The following is a 21,847-nucleotide window of genomic DNA, read 5'->3' on the forward strand; positions in this document are numbered from 1 at the left end:
TTGGGAAATACGCCACACTGAGACTTTGATGGGAATATGCAGAGGTAAAATCAAGGCATTGGAGGGAGTGCACAAATCTCCAAACAACCCACCCACCCACTCAAAATACCACCTGCCCGGCATGCAGCAGAGTCTTGAACATTGGATTTATCGAACATCTCAGAACCCCGAGTGGAGTGTTACTTAAGTGCAGAACAACTGCAAAATCCTGAGGTGCAGAGGGATCTAGGTGTTCTAGTACGAGTCACAAAAAGTTAGTATGCAGGTACAGCAAATAATTAAGAAGGCTAATGGAATGCCAGCCTTTATTACAAGAGGGTTTGAACATAAAAGTAAGGATGTTGTGCTTCAGTTATACAGGGCATTGGTGAGACCGCACCTCGAATACTATGTGCAGTTTTGGTCTCCTTATTTAAGGAAGGATGTAAATGCATTGGAGGTGGTTCAAAGGAGGTTTACTAGATTGATACCTGGAATGAGTGGGTTATCTTATGAGGAAAGGTTGGACAGACTGGGCTCATTTCCACTGGAGTTTAGAAGAGTAAGGGGTGATTTGATTGAAGTACATAAGATCCTGAACAGTCTTCACAAGGTGGACGTGGAGAGGATGTTTCCTCTTGTGGGTGAGTCCAAAACTAGTTTTAAAATTAGGGGTCGCCCTTTTAGGGCCCAGATGAGGAGAAATTTTCTCTGAGGGTTGGATCTCTCTGCCTCAGAAGGTGATGGAGGTGGGGGTCATTGGATATTTTTAAGGCAGAGGTAGATTCTCGTTAGGCAAGGGAATCGAAGGTTATCGGGGTTAGATGGGAATGTGGAGATCGAAACACAAGATGCTCAGCCATGATCTTATTGAATGGCGGATCAGGCTCGAGGGGCCGAATGGTCTACTCCTTTTCTATGCCTTACGTTCCTATTTCTTATGAGACAAGTCATCCTCTTTCCCCAGGGACTGCCTAAGAAGAAAGATCCAATGTGAACCTTTTACAACAATGGACTGCTTCTATTGCGGAAAAGAAGTTGCGAGTGCAGCAGGTACCCGGAAGTTAGTCTGAAAAAAATAAGCTGATTGCAGTGCAACCATCACCGGAAAAATAAAAGCAAAGTTTATTCATTGTGACTGCACTTCACCCAGGACACTCGGACTCCACTCTTCTGAATGAAGCCCCGCCCCTGGCGGCTCGTGCACCCCACCCCATTGTGACGGCAGCGATCAGCTGACCGGCTGTCAGCAGAGTTCTGTAACCATGGCTGCAACGGAGGTTTGGACTGGCGGAGTGGTGCAGCTCCAGGCCGGGCCTCTGCTCCTCTCCTGGGCTTGCCTCGCCGCCGGGCTGCCGCTGCTGGGGGCCGCCGTCTACGTCCTAGATGATGAAAGGGGCCTGGGCTCGGAGTTTGACGGCATCGGCGGCCTGAGCGGCGGCGGGGTGAGTATCGGGGCTTCATATTCTGATGGGTGGGTGGAATTTTCACAGTGTGGGGCAGCGCAGGAGGCCATTCGGCCCGGCAAGCCTTTGCTGGCCCACTGGTAGACTCATCCAATTAGTTCCACTCCCCTGCTGTTTTTCCCCCTTACAAGTCTCTATCCAGATCTCTTCCGAATACCAATGAATTTGCTTTCAATTTGCAGCATAAAATTAAATGTTTCTATATGCTGAGCTGAAGGGTCAGTCACAAGGGAGCATAAGTTCAAGGTGAGGGGCAGGAAGTTTAGGGGGGATGTGAGGAAAAGCTTTTTTACCCAGAGGGTGGTGACGGTCTGGAATGCGCTGCCTGGGAGGGTGGTGGAGGCAGGTTGCCTCACATCCTTTAAAAAGTACCTGGATGAGCACTTGGCATGTCATAACATTCAAGGCTATGGGCCAAGTGCTGGTAAATGGGATTAGGTATGTAGGTCAGGTGTTTCTCACGTGTCAGTGCAGAATCGATGAGCTGAAGGGCCTCTTCTGCACTGTGATTCTGAGCTCCTCCTAGCACTTTTACCAATTGCCCAGGGCAGGTTGTTCCTTTCAGAAGTTTTAACCCCTGCACTGCAATGCTGAATTATTGTCCCAGGTTTTTGTGGCGGGAATAGTGGTGAGGTTATCAGCGTTCACCGTTATTAAGGAACAAAATCAGACAGCAGAGGTGTCAGCTGTGGCTCAGTTCATGGCACCCTCGCCTTTGAATCAGAGGGTTGTGGGTTCATGTCCCACTCCTGGAAAAACCAAGAACTGTGATTGTACTCGAAAGAAGTTGCAATCTGTGACTGTTGGTAACTCGAAAGAGTTTCCAGTGACTGGACATATGTGCTTAAAGGTAGAGATCCGGATGTTGCTACCCTGCCACTCCACAAACTTTGCTATAATGCTATCTTACCTAAAGATTTGGTATCGAAATAGATGTAGGGTGTGGACTACTGGCACTTACCCACTGTATATCCACTACCTATGTCAGAAAAGCCTTTAGCCCACAATCAAGAAATGGAAGGGAGGGAGGAACTCAGGAAAATTACAATCACCAGGGAAATGGAGTTGCAGGCTAACAAGTCCCCAGATCCTGATGGACTTCATCCTAGAGTCTTAAAAAAATGGCTCGTGAGTTAGTTGATGCGTTGGTTTTAATTTTCCAAAATTCCCTAGATTCAGGGAAGGTTCCATTAGATTGGAAAATAATGAATGTAACTCCTTTATTCAAAAAGGGAGGGAGACAGAAAGCAGGAAACTACAGGCCAGTTAGCTTAACATCTGTCATAGGGAAAATGTCAGATGTTATAGCAGGGCACTTGGAAAATTTCAAGGTAATCAGGCAGAGCCAACAAGGTTTTGTGAAAAGAAGATCATGTTTAACCAATTTATTGGAGTTCTTTGAAGAAATAACATATCCTGTGGATAAAGGGGAACCGGTGGATATACTATATTTAGATTTCCATAAGGCATTTATTAAGGTGTCACATTAAAGGTTATTGTGAAAAATAAAAGCTCATGGTTAAGCAGGTAACATTGGCATGGATAGAAGATTGGCTAGCTACCAGGAAACAGAGGGTAGGCATAAATGGGTCTTTTTCTAATTGGCAAGATGTAACAAGTGGTGTGCCACAGGGATCAGTACTCGGGCCTCAACCTCTTACTGTTTATATAAATGACTTGGATGAAGGGACTGAAGGTATGGTTGCTAAATTTGCTGATGACACAAAAGATAGGTAGGATAGTAAGATCTGAGGAGGACGCGGGGGGCTACAAAGGGATATAGATAGGTTAAGTGAATGGGCAAAGACCTGACAAATGGAGTATAATGTGGGAAAGTTTGAAAATGTCCATTCCGGCAGGAAAAATAAAAAGAAGCATATTATCTAAATGGTGAGAGATTATTGAACTCTGATTGCAGAGTGATCTGGGGGTTCTAGTACATGAATCGCAAAAGGCTAGTATACAGGTACAGCAAGTAATTATCAAAGCTAATAGAATGTTATAATTTATTACATGGGGAATTGAATACAAAAGTAGGGACGATATGTTTCAGTTTTACAGGGCATTGGTGAGACCACATCTGGAGTACTGCATACAGTATTGGTCTCCTTATTTAAGGAAGGGCATAAGTGTGTTGGAAGCGTTTCAGAGAAGGTTTACTAAACTAGTATCTGGATTGGGCAGGCTGTCTTATGAGGAAAGGTTGGACATGCTAGGCTTGTATCCATTGAGTTGAGAAGAGTAAAAGGCAACTTGATTGAAATATATAAGACCCTGAGGGGTCTTGTCAGGGTGGATGTGGAGAGGATGTTTCCTCTTGTGGGAGAATCTAGTACTGGGGGCCACTGTTTAAAAATAAGGGGTCGCCCATTTAAGACAGAGTTGAGGAGAATTTTTTTCTGAGGGTCGTGAGTCTTTGGAGCTCTTCCTCAAAAAGTGGTGGAAGCAGAGTCTCTGAATATTTTTAGGCAGAGTTAGCTAGATTCTTGATAAGCAAGGGGGTGAAAGGTTATCGGTGGGCAGGAATATGGAGTTAAGGTTCTAATCAGATCAACTGTGAACTTATTGAATGGTGGAGCACCTCGAAAGGCCAAATGGCCTACTCCTGCTCCTAATTCGTATGCTCGTATGTAAGATGGTTTCTTTTTCTTATTGCATATTTTGGTTATATTTTGCTTTTTAACGTAGAAAACTGGTTATAATAACTGATTTTGAAGACAACTGAAAGCCTATTAAAGTGACAGTCTCATGAGGGAGAAATATGAGTATTAAAACCCAGCAAGACGTGGCAGTGACTCCTATATCCTGTCAGTTCCTATCCGGCCAGTACTTAATAGCTTTAATTTGGATGCAGCACTTAAGCTAATGGCACCTAATTACACAAAATATTGTAAGTGCTGGAAACCTGAAATAAAAATGGAAAATGCTGGAAAAGCAGCTATCAACAACTCTTGGATTTGGAACATTTTTAGAACAGCAGCTGAGTGGCATTATACAAATGACCCCAGATATTGTCTATTCAGTGCTGCTTGCTTTGACTATATGTTGAGTAAGTATGTGCTGTTAAGTGTTCTAGTTGCACTTAGCTGGACATTAAATTGTGTGCGCAGTAAATTTCAGTGATTTTTTTTTAAATTTCGAATATTCATTGAGAATTGTACACTTCTTTTATTTAGGCAACTTCCCGGCTTCTTGTGAACTACCCAGAGCCATTTCGCAGCCAGATCTTGGACTACTTATTCAAGGTAGAAATGACATGCAAATTAATACATTGAAATGTATTAGTATTGTTATTGAGGGCATAACAATGTTTCCAATATTTAATAATCTATTGTTGAGAACAGCCATGTTATGGGTCACTTTTCCCTTTGGTACAGGAAGGATGTATTTATGCTGCTTTAGTTTGCTTTGACAGAGCATAACTAGGGTGCAGCGTCAAACCAAGTAAGGGTCCCACCTACGTATTTGTTACATTTATAATGACACTCTGCTCATGTGTATTCATATGTGTGCACACACATCCCTCCTTGCTGTGTGAACAAAGGAGTTGATATTTCAGGCTTGAATTCACTGGACAAGATACTGCCTGATTCAAAGCTATAATGGACCAACTGTTAGCAATACTACAACATGTGCTAAGTGGCTTCTGGTAAACGATTGGTGGATGTCTCAAATCTGTTTATGTGTACCTTTCTTTTGAGAAATGTGAGAGCTCGCGGTATTAGTCAACGTAACCCATGAGGTCAGTTGACTTGCTCTCGCAGAAAATGTAAAGTGGTGAGTTTTGGTACACACTGCTTTAAGCATCCCGTGTCACCGAAACGAACATTTTATCATAATATTGTGTGTTGAAACCATTTTTTTTTTGTCTGCAGTTGTCATTGCGTAAACCATATTTGAGCATTTGTAAATTTACATCTTCTGACATTCAAATCAATCTTTGCCTGCTGTGTTAATTGCAAGATAGCTGCAGCATATTAGAAGTTGAAAAATTAAAATGAAATTTACTTCATATTTGACTAGAAACTTTCACCCTTTTGAAGTGTTTATAATTTTGGAATAGAAAACAATAAGGTTTGGAATGTATAGTAAAGGAGCTTATAGCTATTAATCTATGTTGGCAAGCCATTGTTTACTATAACTAAATAAGTAAAATTCAATATTATGATGTGAGATTCTGGGTTTTTTTTTCTTGAATTCCATTCATTTTTCTATAAAGATAGCAAACCAGTGGCCTTGCATATTGATGCAACATCTATAATTCTGTAATAAATGTTATCAGTGAATTGACAATGATCAACCAAGTAAAACTCGACTTTCTTTCTCTTCCCACAATTATACTGTAGAGTGTGTAGCTGTCTTTTCTAAGCCTTATTGTGATCAGAACCTCCTTTTAAATGGAAGCTTTAGATTTGTTTTTAACAGCGAGAAGATTAAAAAGTGACTATCAGCTCTACTGCATGTGGTCCTGAGTATTGGGTGTTTCATATAAGGGCTTTTGCTAACTGCTTTTAACTGCAAATCATGCAATCTGTATGAATCTCCTGTGTATATTTTTTTTTATTCATTTTAGTTTCGGAGAAGTGGTTTTTACTACCAAGAAATTAATCTGGCAGTTATTGGTGTTCTTGTACTTTATGCAGTAGTACATTTTCCCCTAATCCCTTCACTTCCCCATTACATTTTCCTCCTTTTTAAAAGCTGCCTGAAAACCCACCCAAGTCACTAATAATGTCTTCTCCACGGTTATTTATGAAGCATTTTTATCTATTAAAGACACTATAAATGCAAGTTATTTTGCAGCAACCTTCATTAATTAATGAAAAATGACAGTGATGAGTGAAATGAATGTTTCTGTTCTTGCCCACCATGTGGCAGTTTGTAACATAGTCACAGTCGCTTGTTGATATTATCTCCCTTATGTTATCAGCCAAACTTTGGTGCCTCCTTGCATATCTTGAAAGTGGAGATTGGTGGTGACGCACAAACAACAGGTAGGAAGCCTTATCTTTCAAATGTCGAATAATTTAACTTTGGAATTCACTGATTTAAAAAGGTCATAGTGGAGTATCCCCTCAGTAACTTAACCTCATATCATTTAAATCTTTACATATAAACATTTATGACTAAATATAGTAAACTGTTTGTGAGATCTTATGTTTGGTTGTTGTGCCACAAATTTTTACAATACCCATCGATCTTGCATGACTTTGCACTTTGGTAGTCAAGACCATATGGTAGAATTCAGGTCAAGCAGGGTTAAAGTGTAAGAAATAATTTAATTAGAGCAGAAATGGGAGGGAAGAAGCAGGCAGATGGAAGGGTGTAGCAAGGGAAGAGACAAGTAGGGAAGAGAAACGAGGGGGCGAGGAGGAGGAGCAAAGTACGGGGGGCAGGAGAGAGGATGAAACTTGCTGTTAGTACATGCTGGGGTGGGCTACTCAAACAAATAGAAATTACAGGGCTGATGCAGGTTATTGACCATGGAAAGAGGTTGTGACAATTTTATAGGGGTTGATGGTTTCCTTCAACAACTGCTATGCCTTTGCTAATCATTTTCCTTCATGGTGGTTTCCTCACAGGAAGCAAAGTTGAGTGGTCAACAATTTGTTTGAGATAGGATTGAGGGAGTAGGAAGTGGGTCTTCTGGATGCCTTGAAGTTGGAGAGAGCATTGCAGGAGATGCAGAATAGAATCTGGAGAAAGACATGGGGCAGAATTTTGCCCTTGGTGGGCGTGCAGGCCCCACCGGCTCGGCGGCGGGCGGACAGCCGACCCCCACCACCGAAACGGGGCCCGCCGCCATTTTGAGTGGGGGGGGGAGGGAATCCCCAGCTGTCAAAGTGCACCCTTTCACGATTGCGCGCGAAAGAGCGCACTGCTCCCTGAGACAAAGTGCTGTCTCAGGGAGATTAGTGACAGTGTACAAAAGTTTAAAAAATAGAAAATTAAAAATATTATTAACATGTCCCCCTCATGTGACAATGTCACATGAAATGGGACATGTTAATAAAAACGACGTAAACTTTATTACACTTTTTAAAAACGGACATGAAACCTCATCCCGCCAGTGGATGAATTTTCATGTATTATCAGGAGCCCGCTGGAGCTCCTGGCCTGCCCGCCAGCCTTAAGGTCGGACAGACAGGTCTTTAATGATCTTAATTAGCCTGTCAATGGCCTTAATTGGCCATGGACAGGTCAGCGGGCTGATTTCGCTGTCCGCCCGCCTTCCTGAATATTTTAAAAGGACCGGGATGATGTCAGGGGTTCCTCCAGACGTAATCCCGTGTCATTTTCCTGTCGGCGAGCAAGCCCCACCCCCAAATCGCCAATGGAAAAATTCTGGCCATGAGTTCAGGGCTAGGACTTCAGGGACTTTTGGGGAAGTTTATCACAAAGAGCATGAGGATGCAGCAGGTAGATTGGTCTTGATCTTTGCAACAAGAAAGTCCATTAGGTCCTCGAACCTATTGTCAGAGGTAAGGGTGGAAGAGACAGGGGAAAGTAATTTTAAGAAGTGGTGAAGAGAAGTCAAGGATTATCTTCACATTCCTTAATGATCTCTGAATAGTGGGCAGTTTTAACAAGTTTTATTCAGTTGGGAGGCTATGATTTCTCTCTATCGTGTAGTCTGTCTTTCACTAAGGGTCGTGTTGGGGCTGTCATTGAACCTAATTGTTTTCCATCTGTCACACTTATAGTTCCATCTGTTTTAGACATCTTGGTAATTAGACTATTGACAAGAAAGCTAATGGAATGCTATCCTTTATTATGAGAGAAATTGAACATAAAAGCTTCAGTTATACAGGACATTGCTGAGACCACATCTCGAATATTATGTGCAGTTTTGGTCTCCTTATTTAAGGAAGGATGTAAATGCATTGGAGGTGGTTCAGAGGTAGTTTACTAGATTGATACTTGGAATGAGCGGGTTGTCTTATGAGGAAAGGTTAGGCAGACTGGGCTTGTTTCCACCAGAGTTTAGAAGAGTGAAGGGGTGACATAATTGAAGTATACAAGATCCTGAACGGTATTGACAAGATGGACGTGGAAAGAATGTTTCCTCTTGTGAGTGAGTCCAGAACTAGGGGGGCACTGTTTTAAAATTAGGAGTCACCCTTTTGGAACAGAGATGAACAGAAATTTTTTCTCTCAAAGTTGTGTAACTTTGGAACTCTGTCTTCGAAGGCGATTTAAGGCAGAAGTAGATAGATTCTAGTTAGGCAAGAGAATTAAAAGTTATCAGAGGTAGATGGGAATGTGGAATTCAAATCACAAACAGATCATCCATTATCTATTGAATGGCAGAGCAGGCTCGAGGAGCTGACTGGCTTGTTTCTGCTCCTATTTCATATGTCCGTAATATCTAACAGATATTTGCATGAGTTTTCTTACTTTAATAGATGGGACAGAACCTTCACACATGCGCTATGAAAATGATGAAAATTATTTCCGAGGATATGAGTGGTGGCTGATGAAAGAAGCTAAGAAAAGGAATCCTAATATTAAACTAATAGGTATATATTTAACAACTGTACTTCTCAACTGTTTACCCCTTTTGTTCTGAAATCTATTTATTCCATTTTTCCTCTTTCCATGTAGATAGTGAAGGCCAGCAGACTTTCAGTACCATGCCCATGTGACAATTCTTTATGTAGGAATCTAGACCAAATTTTTGGTAGGCTATTTATTATGTAAGTTATTTTGGCTAGGACCATTTCTTGAACTGCCATGTGCCTTCTTGCAGTGTGTTGGATACCAGTTGGCCGTTCTGTTTATGTTGTCATTTGTTTCCTCTCTCCCTAACCGAGCAACACTAAGGCCAATGTTAAGACCTGAAGTGATTTTACCTGAGAGAAACAGATTCGACATAACGATAATTAATCCTGAGATTTTCCTTCCTATATGGATTAGTGCTAAATCAGGTGGTGCCTTTAGGCTTTGGAATTTTTGGTAAAACTAGATTACTTTCTGGTGATTATAGTGAACATCCTTGTTCATAAAATGGGGCTGCCTGGCACATGTATGACAGTGACCTTCATTTACAACTATATATGATATAAATGCCGAACAAAGACTACAGCTTACAGTACACCATATACACAATAAGTATCTGTTGGCCAAGTTACATAGGGCTGTTTGTTCCTTTTTTAAATAGCATTATGGAATTTTTAACATGCACCTGAGCAGACAGACAGGATTTGATTTAATATCTCATCTGAAAAACTTCACCTCCAACAAAGCATCGCTTCCTTTGTACGGTACTGGTGTGACAGCCTAGATTATTTGCACAAAATGTGGGACTTAAACGTATTACCATCTAACCTAAACATTAAAGTGAAGCCAAACTGAAAATTGGCATCTTTTTGAAAATTCTGTAGTTGAAGATCAGATGGACCTTTTAAGAAGAGAAAATCTTCTTTTATTGAATGTTCCTAAATTATTTGAATTTTAAATTACAGAATATCACTGTTCCAGTTTCTCTCTCTATATTTGTAACTCAATCTTCCTGATAGGATTTAACACTTTGGTTGCAGAAATGCTAAGCTCTTAAAAAAATTGCTCTTAAATGCTTTATCCTTATGATCAGCATTCAAAACTTATTGGAGTGTCCATTTCCCTTCTAATCAGGAAAATTAGAAAAAATATTTTCAGCATTGTAAAGGGTTTAAAAAAAAAAGCACTGGTCAGTGAACTAAGAACTTGGAACGTAAAGAGAAAGGTGATAGCCATTATTCAATAAAAATACAAAGTAGTACATAATGCACATATCTATACAACATAAATTATGAGTAAACTCGTAGAAGGTAAGAATAGCCAGAGTGCTTTCAGTGTAAAGTACACCTTCCCGCTCCTTCCCCACTGATGCAAAGAATTCAGGCAATGCAAAAACAAATTGATTGGTTTTTTTTGTGATCTTAACAGTTCAGTTGTCATTTCTTATGCTATATACACAGCCACTTAGGCTCCATAAAAGCAACCATCTATTAGTGAGTAGAGGAAATTAGTGAGTAACCTTTCTAATCACTTCCATCATAGACATACACACTGACCTCCCATGGTGCTGAGTCACAGAAAAACAAGAATTTCTTTGATTCCATGCTTTAGGGTGAGTTAGCTGGTTACGACTATAATGGTATTGTTGGTTTTGCAGTTTACGTCTGGACTCCTGGGTGGGGCTAAGGCAGATGGTTAAAATGAATTCTGTTACCAAAGACTATTTCATGATATTTGCTGGAAATTGGGAATGTATGGTAGGCAAGGCATAGCCCATTGCCAGCTAGACTCAAGCATGAAGAACATAACGCTTAAATGAGGCCTACTGGAGCCTTGGAAGTTTATCCCAACATGTCACCACATTCAGGAGAAATTCTAAAATTTAAACTCAACGAAAATGAACTTGAAAGACTTAAAATTGCTTTAATTATAAACTGCATTTTCAGTGAGTGTTTATTTTCTTGTCAGGGCTACCTTGGGCCTTTCCTGGTTGGATTGGTTGTGGGGACAACTGGCCTTATACCTCCCCAGACAAAACGGCCTATTATATTGCTTCGTGGATTCGTGGTGCAAAAGTCTATCATAATCTCGATATTGATTATGTTGGGGTTAGTACAAATATTTAACAAAACGATGTCTTTTGACTTGTGTTAATGAATTGTTGAAATCATAATCCGTTATAAATAATGTTACAGTAGTTAGAATAATTAAATCTTTCCTGTCCCTCCAACCCCACCTTGAACAATAAGAGCAAGAAACTCATGGGCTTCTTTTCATTAAGATCAAAACCATCTAATTACATGCCTCTGTCACGTCTCTCTCACGAGCCCACCTAGCCAAACTTCCCCTAATGCATATCCCCCCACCAACACGGCTCCACCGCCCCCAACTGCCCTAACCCTGAACTTGCATCTTCTTCTAGTTCCTCCCCTTTCTCCCCTCATGCCTGAGCTTAACTTGTCCATGAGAGCCACCACTCATTCCCTTGATCCTATTCCCACCAAGGTGCTAATCACCTAACTTCTCCTGGTCCCATGTTAGCAGATGTTGTTCAGGTGTTGTCCCTCTCTACTATAAATCTGCCATCATCATCCCTCTCCTCAAAAAGCCAACCCTTGACCCCACCATCATTGCAAACTACCATCTCATTTCCAAACTCCTTTTTCTTTCCAAAGTCCTTAAATGTGTTGTTGCCTCCCAAATTTGTTGTCTCCTTTCTCGAATTCCCTGTTTGAATCCCTCCAATTAAGTTTATGTCCCTGCCACAGTACTGTAGCAGTTCTTATACAAGTTACATCCTTTGTGACTGTGACAAAGATAAACTTTCCCTTCTTGACTTGCCTGTAACCTTTGACACGTCGATCACATTGTCCTTCTCCAATGCCCCTCCACTGTCGTCCAGCTGAGTGGGACTCTTCTCGCCTGGTTCCGTTCTTACCTATCTAATCGCAATCAAATAATTACTTGCAATGGCTTCTCTTTCCACTCCCACACAATTACCTCAGCTGCACCCCAAGGATCTTTCCTTGGCCCCCTCCTATTTCTCACCTACATGCTGCCCCTCAACAACATAATCCAAAAGATCAGCATTAGTTTTCACATGTATGCTCAAGATACTCTGCTTTACCTAACCACCACCTCTCTTGATTCTTCCACTGTTGCTAAATTATCAGATTGCTTATCTGACATCCACTACTGGATGAGCAGAAATTTCTTCCAATTAAATTTTAGGAAGATTTGAAGCCATTGTTTTCAGTGCCCCACACCAAATTCCACTCCTTAACTACTGACTCCAACCTTCTCCCTGCAACAGTCTGAGCTTAAGACAGTCTGTTTGCAACCTTGGTGTCACATTTGACCCCAAGATGAGCTTCCAACCTCATATTCTTACCATCGCTAAGACAGGCTATTTCCACCTCTGTAACATCGCCCAACTTTGCTCTTATCTTAGCTCACCTGCTGCCGAAACCCTCAATCGTGCCTTTGTTACCTCCTATATTTGACTATTCCAAGCTGGTTGGTCTCCCCCATATAAACTTGAGGTCACAGAAATCTCTGCTGCCATTGTCATAAGTCGCACCACGTCCCATTCCCCCCTCACCTGCGCTTGCTGGCCTACATTAGCTCCCGTGTAAGCAACACCTTTATTTTAAAATTCTCATCCTTGTTTTCAAATCCCTCCATAGCCTTACTCCTCCCTATCTCTGTAATTTCTTTTAGCACCACAACCCCAAGATATCTACACTCGTCTAATCCTGACTCTTGTCTCCACCAGTTGGCCACATCTTCAGTTTCCTAACCACGAAGCTCTGGAATGTCCTCCCTTCACCTCTCTGCCTTACTACTTTGCTTCCCTCCTTTAAGATACTTCTTTGGCCAAGCTTTTAGTCATATGTCCTAATAACTCCTTATGTGGCTTGGTGTCATACTTGGTTTCTTAATGCTTCTGTGAAGTGCCTGGAGCATTTTATTATATTACAGGCTTTATATAAATGTAATTTTTGTCATTGTTGTAATTCAAAGTTCCAGTGAGTCACTTTGAAACATGAACCAGGCAGATGGATACAAGATACAGTTAAGGATCATTAAACTTAGATTTTTAGATTGGCAATAAAAACTCTTTTTTTCAGATTCTGCAGAATATGGTTGGGAGGAGGGAGGGTATAGGACACCAAAAAGCCTAGGGTAAATTCAGAAAAAAAAATCAGTGAATATCAGTTTTTATTTGGCACATCATGAAACTAAAAGGGACATAAAAAGACACAATTAACATTAATGACGACCTTGATTATTTACTCAGTTCATGGGCCTCCATTATCTGCTAATGAAGTTTATACTTCACATTTCATTCTAAAACTCTTGGTAATGATAAAGTCATAGGTTATATGATTAAGATAGAGAGTTGATGGAATGCAATAGTGCTATGCATGAATATGAACTTTCAAAAGGGATTTGATAAAGTACAACTTAACGAAGTTGCCAGATGATAGAAGCAAATGACATTAAAGGGTCAGTGATATATTGGGTGCATAATTGATAAAGGAGGCAGCGATTAGTGATGAACAGACATCTTTCTGATCAAAGTGAAATGGAACCCCCCAAGGGTATATATTAGAACCATTGCTTTTCCTCTTCTGTATAAATAATCTGCAGTTGGACATAGGAAGTACAACTTTGAAGCTTGTGGATAATATAACTGCAGTGCAATACTGAGGGAGTGTTGCACTGTTGGAGGTGCCATTCTTTGGATGAGGCGTTAAACCGAAGCTCTGTCCACACACTCTCAGGCAGATGTAAAAGTTCCCATGGCACTATTTCAAAGAAGAGCAAGGGAATTATCCTCTGTCCTGGGTAATATTTATTCCTCCATCAACATCATGGAAAACAGAGTCTGGCCATTATCACATTTCTATTTGTGGGAGCTTACTGTGTGCAAATTGGCTGCTACATTTCTTCCATTACAAAGGCCCAGATCTTCTGGTCAGTGACAGAGTCTGATGCTGACTGCCATTTAAACTGCCCACTTACCATTTTACACTAGAGCCTTTGTACCTTCCGATACTAGCTCCAGCAAAGCTGCGGGGCAAACACAGTTGGGCGACCAGTTGTCGAGCATAATGCCAGCACAGCCACTCCCCTTCCTCATTGTGAACTGAAGACACGCCCCTTAAGGTATCGTTTCAGATCATTGGCTTACATTGTTTTAAATGGAGCTGTCAACCCCAACACTGCACAGCCTCACCCGCTGACTATGTTCACCACCTCTCACCCCCAAAATTGGTGAGCACTGTCCGCGGGGGTGGCGAGAGGTGTGGAACATTGCTGGGAGATGGGGTAAACATTGCTGGGAGGGTGGTGGGTAGGTGCACATTACTAGGATGGAGGTGGTGAGGGTGAACATTGCAGGAGAGGAGCTGAACATTGCCATGTGTTCTGGAGTTCTCTGACATTCCAGCTGATTTACTTAGAATTTTGCTGCTTTTATACCTGCTATGAAAAACCTGAGTAAACCCATGTTAAAACCAGGGTAAGTGTAGTGAAAACAGTCCAAGTCTCCGTGGCTCTGGCCATCTGATCCCACTGTCGTAGGAATCGTGGCGCAATCTGGGCAGAGTAAAACCGTAAATTGGAACACTGTGGATGTGTGCCTGCTGGGACTTTCTCAGGGCCCTGAGGCGCATCAGTGATGTAAGTTGAGTTGGAGGCCTCTCCTCATATCGGAAGTTTTGGGCCACTGTGTCTACACTTCATTGGCTGTAAATCATCTGGGACATCTGGTGGTCATTAAAGGTTCTGTATAAATGCAAGTCTTTCTTAGCAACATAGTAAACAGTGATCAGGATAGTAGCAGACTTCAGAAGGACAGGCTGGTGAAATGGATACTCAGAGCAAATACAATTTATTACAGGTAACTGTGAAGTGATGCATCTTGGACAAAACAATGTAGAGAGGAAGAATAATCTAAACGGTACCATTTTGGGGGGCGTGGGTGCAAGAACAGAGATACCTGGGGTTGCATATTCACACATCCTTGAAGGTGACAGGGCAAGTTGATAAAGTTAAGATATTGGCTTTCTGCATTGGTGCACTGAATGCAAAAATAAAGATGACATGCTAAACCTTTGTAAATCACAGGTTAAGCCTCAGTTGGAGTTTTGTGTACTGTTCTGGGTTCCGCTCCTTAGGAAAGAAGTCATGGCCTCAAATAAGGTATAGAGGAAGTTCACCAAAATGATACCAGGGATGAGGGACTTCAATTAAATGGACAATTTGGAGAAACTGGGATTGTTCTCCTCATAGTAGAGACAGTTAAGGGAAACCTAAAAGAAGTATTTAAAATTCTGAGGGATTTTGTTAGACCTGGATGAGAGAAACTATTTCCCTTGACAAGTGGTTCAATAACTAGAGATCATGGATTTAAAATAATTGGCAAAGAACTAGAGGGGAGATGAGATTTTTCACACAAGGTTGTTATAATCTGGAACACACCATCTGAAAAGGGTGATGGAATTAGATTCCGAACAAACTTTCAAAATGCAATTGAGCGTATATTTGAAGAGAACTCATTTCAAAGTTATGGGGAAAACACTGGGATGTGGAACTAAGTTGGACAGCTCTTTCAGTCTCCTGTGCTGTACCATTCTATGAACTTTAAATGTTTCATTGCCTTCTCTTTTTACTCCCCAGTATCAACACCATTGGCTGCTCTCTATATTGAATAAACACTTAACAAATAATTCTGTCACGGAAAACTGAAATATAAAGGAACACAGAACAATGTTTTTGCTGAACAATCCATTCTTCCACCTAGCAATATTAGACCCAGTTCCTAGTAGGGGAAGAGGTGGAATACTAAGTAATATAAATCATGGTCAATGTGGTCCCTGGACTAGTTTTGAACATCTAAGAGCGGAGAGGAATTTTCTAGCTTTTTTTTTGGGCCAAAAATTGGCCCTGGTCTTCTCATTTACTATTACATGGGCTGCTGGTGACTGGGGAATTGGGGAGGGGTAGCATTGTACATAAGACATCATAGTTGTGAAGAAGGATTGATGGACCAGCTGGCCATTCCCTGTCTATCCTTTCCATATTGACATATGTTCAGTTTGGTCCAGCACAGGACAGTATTCCAATAAGTCAGAACCTTGGTCTGTTTTTTTTTTTCTCTCCCTCTTTACTCCTGCACTCATTATTTGCCATAATTAACAATAAATGGAAGCTTTTTTTGGGAAAGGGGATAACGAGGGAGGGAAGGAGAAGTAATCTGCAAATCAGTGGATTACTGGGTTGGTAATGAAAACAAGCTTGGACCCTGAGAGTGGCATTCAAAAACCTGGGACTTAAGCATTGTTGCCAGTGTTTTTCTGTCCATATGGTACCCCCTAGAGGACCATTGGCAACAGTTGTATGTATTTGAAAAGGAAAAATATAAGAGGATACTGAGAAAGGGCAGGGAAATATCTGGCTAAAGAGCTAGATTTGACAGAGGAGCAATGGGTCAAATAGCTGCCTCCTGTGCTATTAATGTTGTGATTTTATGTACTTTATGTTCCTTAGAACTTAATTCTACCATGTAAGGTTATGAGGCAGAGAGATTGCCTGTTGTTTTATTAGAGACTGCCCTTGCTGTTGGAAGTATCAGTGCTGCCTTCTAGGAACATCATTGAGCAAAAATTATGTTTTTAACAGTTCTCCTTGGAAGAGTCCTGACATTACACATCATATCCTATTCCTAGTAAGCTGCAGATATAACAAAGCTTCTACTTTTTAATTCTGGAATACAAAGTATCTAGCATGTTCCTTCTGGTTTACAGGATTTAGCCAATTGTACATAATCATTGGTTTTCGTTTTGTCTGCAATTCTTAACAAATGTTTTTGCTCCTGTTAGGAGACTTTGCACCAATTTGTTTCTAAGAACATCTTGTTACTTTGACTTTGAAAAATATTTATAGATAAAAATGAAACTTATTTGCATTTCTGTTCTAGATTTGGAATGAGAGAGCTTATAACAAAAAGTACATCCAGGTACGTGTAGAACAATTTTTAGTGGAAAACTTTCATAGCTTCAGCTTCATTTTATAAGTAATATATTAGGTTTTGAAATTTAACGTAGAATATAACTTCACAAAGCACCCAGCAACTGTGTAAGATTTACCTATTGAGATTTTCTGGTAAGGATTTTTAATAATTGTAGTATTTAGGCTCAGTAAACAAAATATATAATTAATCTTAACATTTATTATATAAATTAATAAAACTGGCTTTGAATTTAAGTGTGGCAAAATTGTCATTGGTGTGATAAAATTGTGACTAGAACTAGCTTCACTCCAATTTCTGTTTTGAGGTGGCAGAACTGTTGCTTGTGCTCTTTTTTCATCATTGAAATGTGTCTTTTTTAGAATTATTGTTGAAACGCACAAGCTTGTTTTGTGAACTCAAAGCAACATGTTGAAATGTCTCATTGAACTTAATTCTTTGTTCCTAAAGTGAGGAATTTTCAATATGCTTAGAAAGACATGATGCTTTTTGAGACCTAATACAATTTGTCTTAGGGTAAAATTTGAGTTTGAATAAACAGAGACAAAATGTGCATGCTGTCTTCATGAGAAGAAACCTTACCTTGAGTCTTCATTACCTTTTGTACTCTCTAGATATCCCATGGTTTTTTCCTTCCTTTGCATGTTTATGCATCAATGTGGCAAAAAATAAAAGTTGGTATAATTTGCTAGGAATCTCAGGTGAAATATTACACTGATGTTTCCAAGAGAAAAGGCATGAATATTATAAGTAAATAACTTGTTGAATTTTCATTCATCAAAAACTCAGTGAAGATTAGTGGAATAAGTAAGGCAACTTATTTATCTTTTTTGATCCTTGCTTTCGGAATAACTAAAATTTCAGCTAAAGCCCTTGATTGAATGTACCATGTATGATGAATTCAAAACAAATTGGACCATTTCTGTGCCTTTAGTGGGTATGCAGCTATAAAAGGAAGTGACTTACCACATTATAGCTCTGTACTTGATTTGGAATTGTAATGGAATCAGGTGCCTAATTATTTGATATTGGTTTGGCTTTGTGCCATAACAGAAACCCTAATTTGATTTAGAATCAGTGACTATTTTTTGTGTTGCAAACATAGCACTTAGAACGCTATAATTATTAACTAAAGTCCTCTATTCTTGTTATTTTATTGGCTATGGTACCATCTTTTGAACTTGGTCATGCTTACAAATGATGATCTACGTCACAAGTAAGTTCCAAAGTTGTTGTATGGTTCATGAAATTCACTGGATAACTTTCTAATGCTGTATTACTATGCCACATTTTTCAAAGGGCACTGACTAAAACAGTGACCCACTGCTAATTATTTTTCCTTTGTGAAAACCCTGACAATGTAACACTTCTGTGATTCTGCTCTTGAACACTTTTGTGAATCATTCATCATGTTGGACACCTTCAAAGCATTTCACAGCATGTTTCTAAACAAGTTACCTTCATGCAGCTTCCCATCAAAGCTATGTTCGTGGCTACTTTACCTGCTTTTAACCGTTGCATGTGATGGTTCAGTCTTTGAACCTTTTCTCGTTATGCAAGGGTGCGAGGTCTCTCATACCCTTCTCTTTTTCACATGAATGGTGACGTCTGCTCATTATTTAATCCTCTCCAGGTTTTTGGGATAATATCATTCTATGTACATCAAACAATGGCTGAATTCCTATAGTTGCAGTGCTAAAACTAGCACAGAAAATGCTGGAAATACTCCACTTGTCTGGCAGCACCTGTAGAGAGAGAAACGGAATTAACGTCTCATATTGGTGATTGTTCGTCAGAGTTCTGTTGAAACTCTTGTTTCTTGCTGAATCCCTACACCTTGACCTCGGTGCTTTTTGGGGCAGTGAAAATCTTTCAAATCTTCATTGGCCATGTCTTCATGTCACCAGTATTTCATTTTTATAATTCACTCATTCACCATATGTGTGAATCACTCGAAAGACAGCATTTATTATCCACCACTTTTTGAAGGGCAATTAGGCTTGGTGAGCTGCCTTCTTAAATTGCAGCAGCCTGTGCGGTGGAGGTACACCCGCAGTGCTGTTTGGTAGTAAATTACAGAAATTTGACCCAGCAATGATGAAGGAACAGCAGTATATTTTTAAGACAGGAGGGTATGTGACTTGAGAGGGGGAACTTGGTTGCTGTACTGCCTTTGTCTTTCTAGGCGATAATGGGGTGCAGGTTCGTAAGATACTATTGAAGAAGCCTTGGAGAATTGCTGCTGTACATCTTGCAGATAGTATGCACTGCAGCTGTCTTGCACTGGAGATGGAGGGAGTGAATGTTTCAGGTGGTGGATGATCAATTGGTGTGCCAATCAATCAAACTGCTTTGCCTTGGATGGTGTCATGTCTCTTGAGTGCTGCTGGAGCTACACTCATCCAGGCAAGCTCACTTTGCCTCGTAGGTGAGGGAAGGGCTTTGGGGAGTCAGGCGGTGAGTGGCTTACCACAGCTTCTGAACTGCTCTCATAGCCACAGTATTTATATGTCTGGTCCAGTTAATTTTTTGGTCAATGGTGTCTATCAAGATGTTGATGGTGGGGTTTTTTGACAATGCCATTGATTGCGGTGGTGAACTTCTCTGTTGTTGGAGACGGTTATTGCTTGATTATTGCTCCAGGCCACCACAGATTGTTTCATTGTCTGAGGAATTGCAAATGGAACTAAGCAATGTGCGATCTTTAGTGAACATCCCCACTTCTGACCATATAATGGTCATTGATGAAGCAATGGGAATGGTTGGGACTAGCGCACACAGTTGCTGAACTCCTGCAGCAATGTGGGGCTGAGGTGATTAGCCTCCAGCAACCACAACTGTCTTCCTTCTGTGCTAAGCATGACTCCAGTCAGTGGTGCATTTTCTACCAATTCTCATTGACTTCGATTGTACTTCAGTTGCTTGATGCCACTCTCTCAAATGCTGCCTTCATGTTGAGGGCAGTCACTCTAACCTAGTCACTGTTCCCTCAGCTCACCTTTGGAATTTAGTACTTTTATCTATGTTTGGACCAAGGCTGTAATGAGGTCTGAAGCCAAGTGTTTTTGGCAGATTCCAAATTGAGAAAGTCGCTGGTGAGTAAGTGCCACATTATCACTCCGTCACTGACACCTTTCATCACCTTTGCTGATGATTCAGAGTATGCTGATGAGAGGTAATTGACCAGAACATACCTGAGCAATTTTCCACTTTGTTGAGTAAGTGCCAGTGTTATAGTTTTACTGGAACAGCTTGGCTGGAGGTTCGGCTAGTTCTGGAACATGTCTTCAGCATAACAGCTGGGTTGCTGTCAGGCCTATTGGCCTTCATTGTAACATTGTCTAGCAACTCTCCTGGCCTTGCAATCTTCCCAAGCAGAGCGCCCATGTCTCCACTGTTAAAAGCTGCCCTATGCCAAACATTCCCTTTTCTTCCTCAACCACTCTTAGCTCACTATAAAAATTAAGAGTGTAAAAGTCTTGAATACTGCTGTTGTATCTGTGGAAACTCTTTTAAATAAAACCTCCCTGCGCTACTGCAAAATACAAGGAAAAACGTTGTCTGATAGGTCATGCTACACTTGTCTCTGGCTTCCAGGATATCTCCATTGTATCTCCATCTTTCTTACTTTTTACTTTGGTTAATTATTCTCAAGTTTCCCTCATTCCTAAATTTATCATGCCAGGCTTTTCCCTTCATCCTCATCATATTGAATTAAACAATCATTGAAATTTTTTGTTGCACCTGCTATCTCATTATTATAGGACTCCTTAGCTCCTATTTTTACTTCCTCCTATAATCTTCAGCCTTTTAGGGTCCCAGGTCTCACCTAATCGTTATTTCCTAATTTACCATGTGTTTTCCTCATATCCATGGTGGTGTCCTGTCTTGGCTCTTCACTCTTGATTGCTTTACAAAAAAAAAGCACAGTTAGCACAACATTAACTGGTTGTGAAGCTATTTTCCCATATATTTATTAAGATCTGCAGAGAATATCTCATTTGATTATATAATGCAGAAATGTTTTATTAGCATTCAATACTATCTAATTAAATACAAAATGTTTTCTGCTGTTGTCCCCAGTAAAGTGCAATAGACACTTTGTCAAGTATAGTTTTGTAACCTAATTAAATATTTTTCATGTTAAAGAATGTTAATGCAAACCACAGGACACAGCAAAAGCTCAGTGGGCAACGGGGAAATTATTGTCCTTTTTACAGTGAACTGGCATGCTTGTGGTTCTAACATTAACACTAACACTCTGTGAATTTTTAGGATGGTTGTTTAGTGTATTTTCTTATTTAGTCCAGTGATTTATGTCTTTATCTGTTACAAAGGTGCTGCGCCGGTTTCTGGATAAAGTTGGTTTAAAGAATGTTGGTATTATTGCTTCTGATGGAAATTGGGGGATCGCAAATGATATGTTAATTGATCCCTACCTAAATGGTGCAGTTGAAATTATAGGGTAAGTTTTTGGGGCTGAATTGCATAAAAAATCTTAAACTCTTGCTATTTATCTTTTTCATATACCCTTTCGTCCAATTCTATATAAAACTGTGCGGGATACAAATGAAAACCTATTTTGAATTGGCTGCATCTGGGATATCTCATTTCATTTTCAATATTGTACTATTTTAGTGAATAGGAAGGGATTAAAAAACACACCAACCTGTGGATCAAAAATTAAAAACCAGAATGAATATTAAAGGAGTGGCCTCATGGTTTCATTGTTAAATTGTGATTTTTTTTTCACCTAACTCCATGGTGTACGTGGTGTATTGGCCTTGTATGGCTCTCTTCCAAATCAGCTAAAGTTTCTGACATGGATGTGAATCTTTTGCCTCTTTTAATGGAGCTAGATTAG

At 40.4% G+C, this 21,847-nt stretch overlaps 1 protein-coding gene across 3 annotated transcripts in view; it reads left to right on the forward strand.

Moving 5' to 3' along the window:
• Nucleotides 1-1,180: 1,180 nt before the first annotated feature.
• Nucleotides 1,181-21,847, forward strand: part of LOC144692974 (galactocerebrosidase-like) — a 62,994-nt gene continuing 42,327 nt past the window's right edge. Inside the window, exons 1-7 of one of the 3 annotated variants that reach the window (XM_078562182.1) lie at nucleotides 1,181-1,424; nucleotides 4,622-4,690; nucleotides 6,376-6,439; nucleotides 8,852-8,965; nucleotides 10,914-11,053; nucleotides 16,933-16,971; nucleotides 21,321-21,448. In XM_078562182.1, coding sequence (XP_078418308.1) covers nucleotides 1,245-1,424; nucleotides 4,622-4,690; nucleotides 6,376-6,439; nucleotides 8,852-8,965; nucleotides 10,914-11,053; nucleotides 16,933-16,971; nucleotides 21,321-21,448 — 734 coding nt within the window. In that variant the 5' untranslated portion in view covers nucleotides 1,181-1,244. Of the gene's footprint in view, nucleotides 1,425-4,621; nucleotides 4,691-6,375; nucleotides 6,440-8,851; nucleotides 8,966-10,913; nucleotides 11,054-16,932; nucleotides 16,972-21,320; nucleotides 21,449-21,847 lie in introns of those variants that run through there. The other 2 variants (XM_078562181.1, XM_078562183.1) reach the window with 2 other exon arrangements.

The sequence above is a fragment of the Cetorhinus maximus genome, chromosome 18 (genome assembly GCF_964194155.1).
Source record: "Cetorhinus maximus chromosome 18, sCetMax3.hap1.1, whole genome shotgun sequence".
Lineage (NCBI taxonomy): Eukaryota > Metazoa > Chordata > Chondrichthyes > Lamniformes > Cetorhinidae > Cetorhinus > Cetorhinus maximus.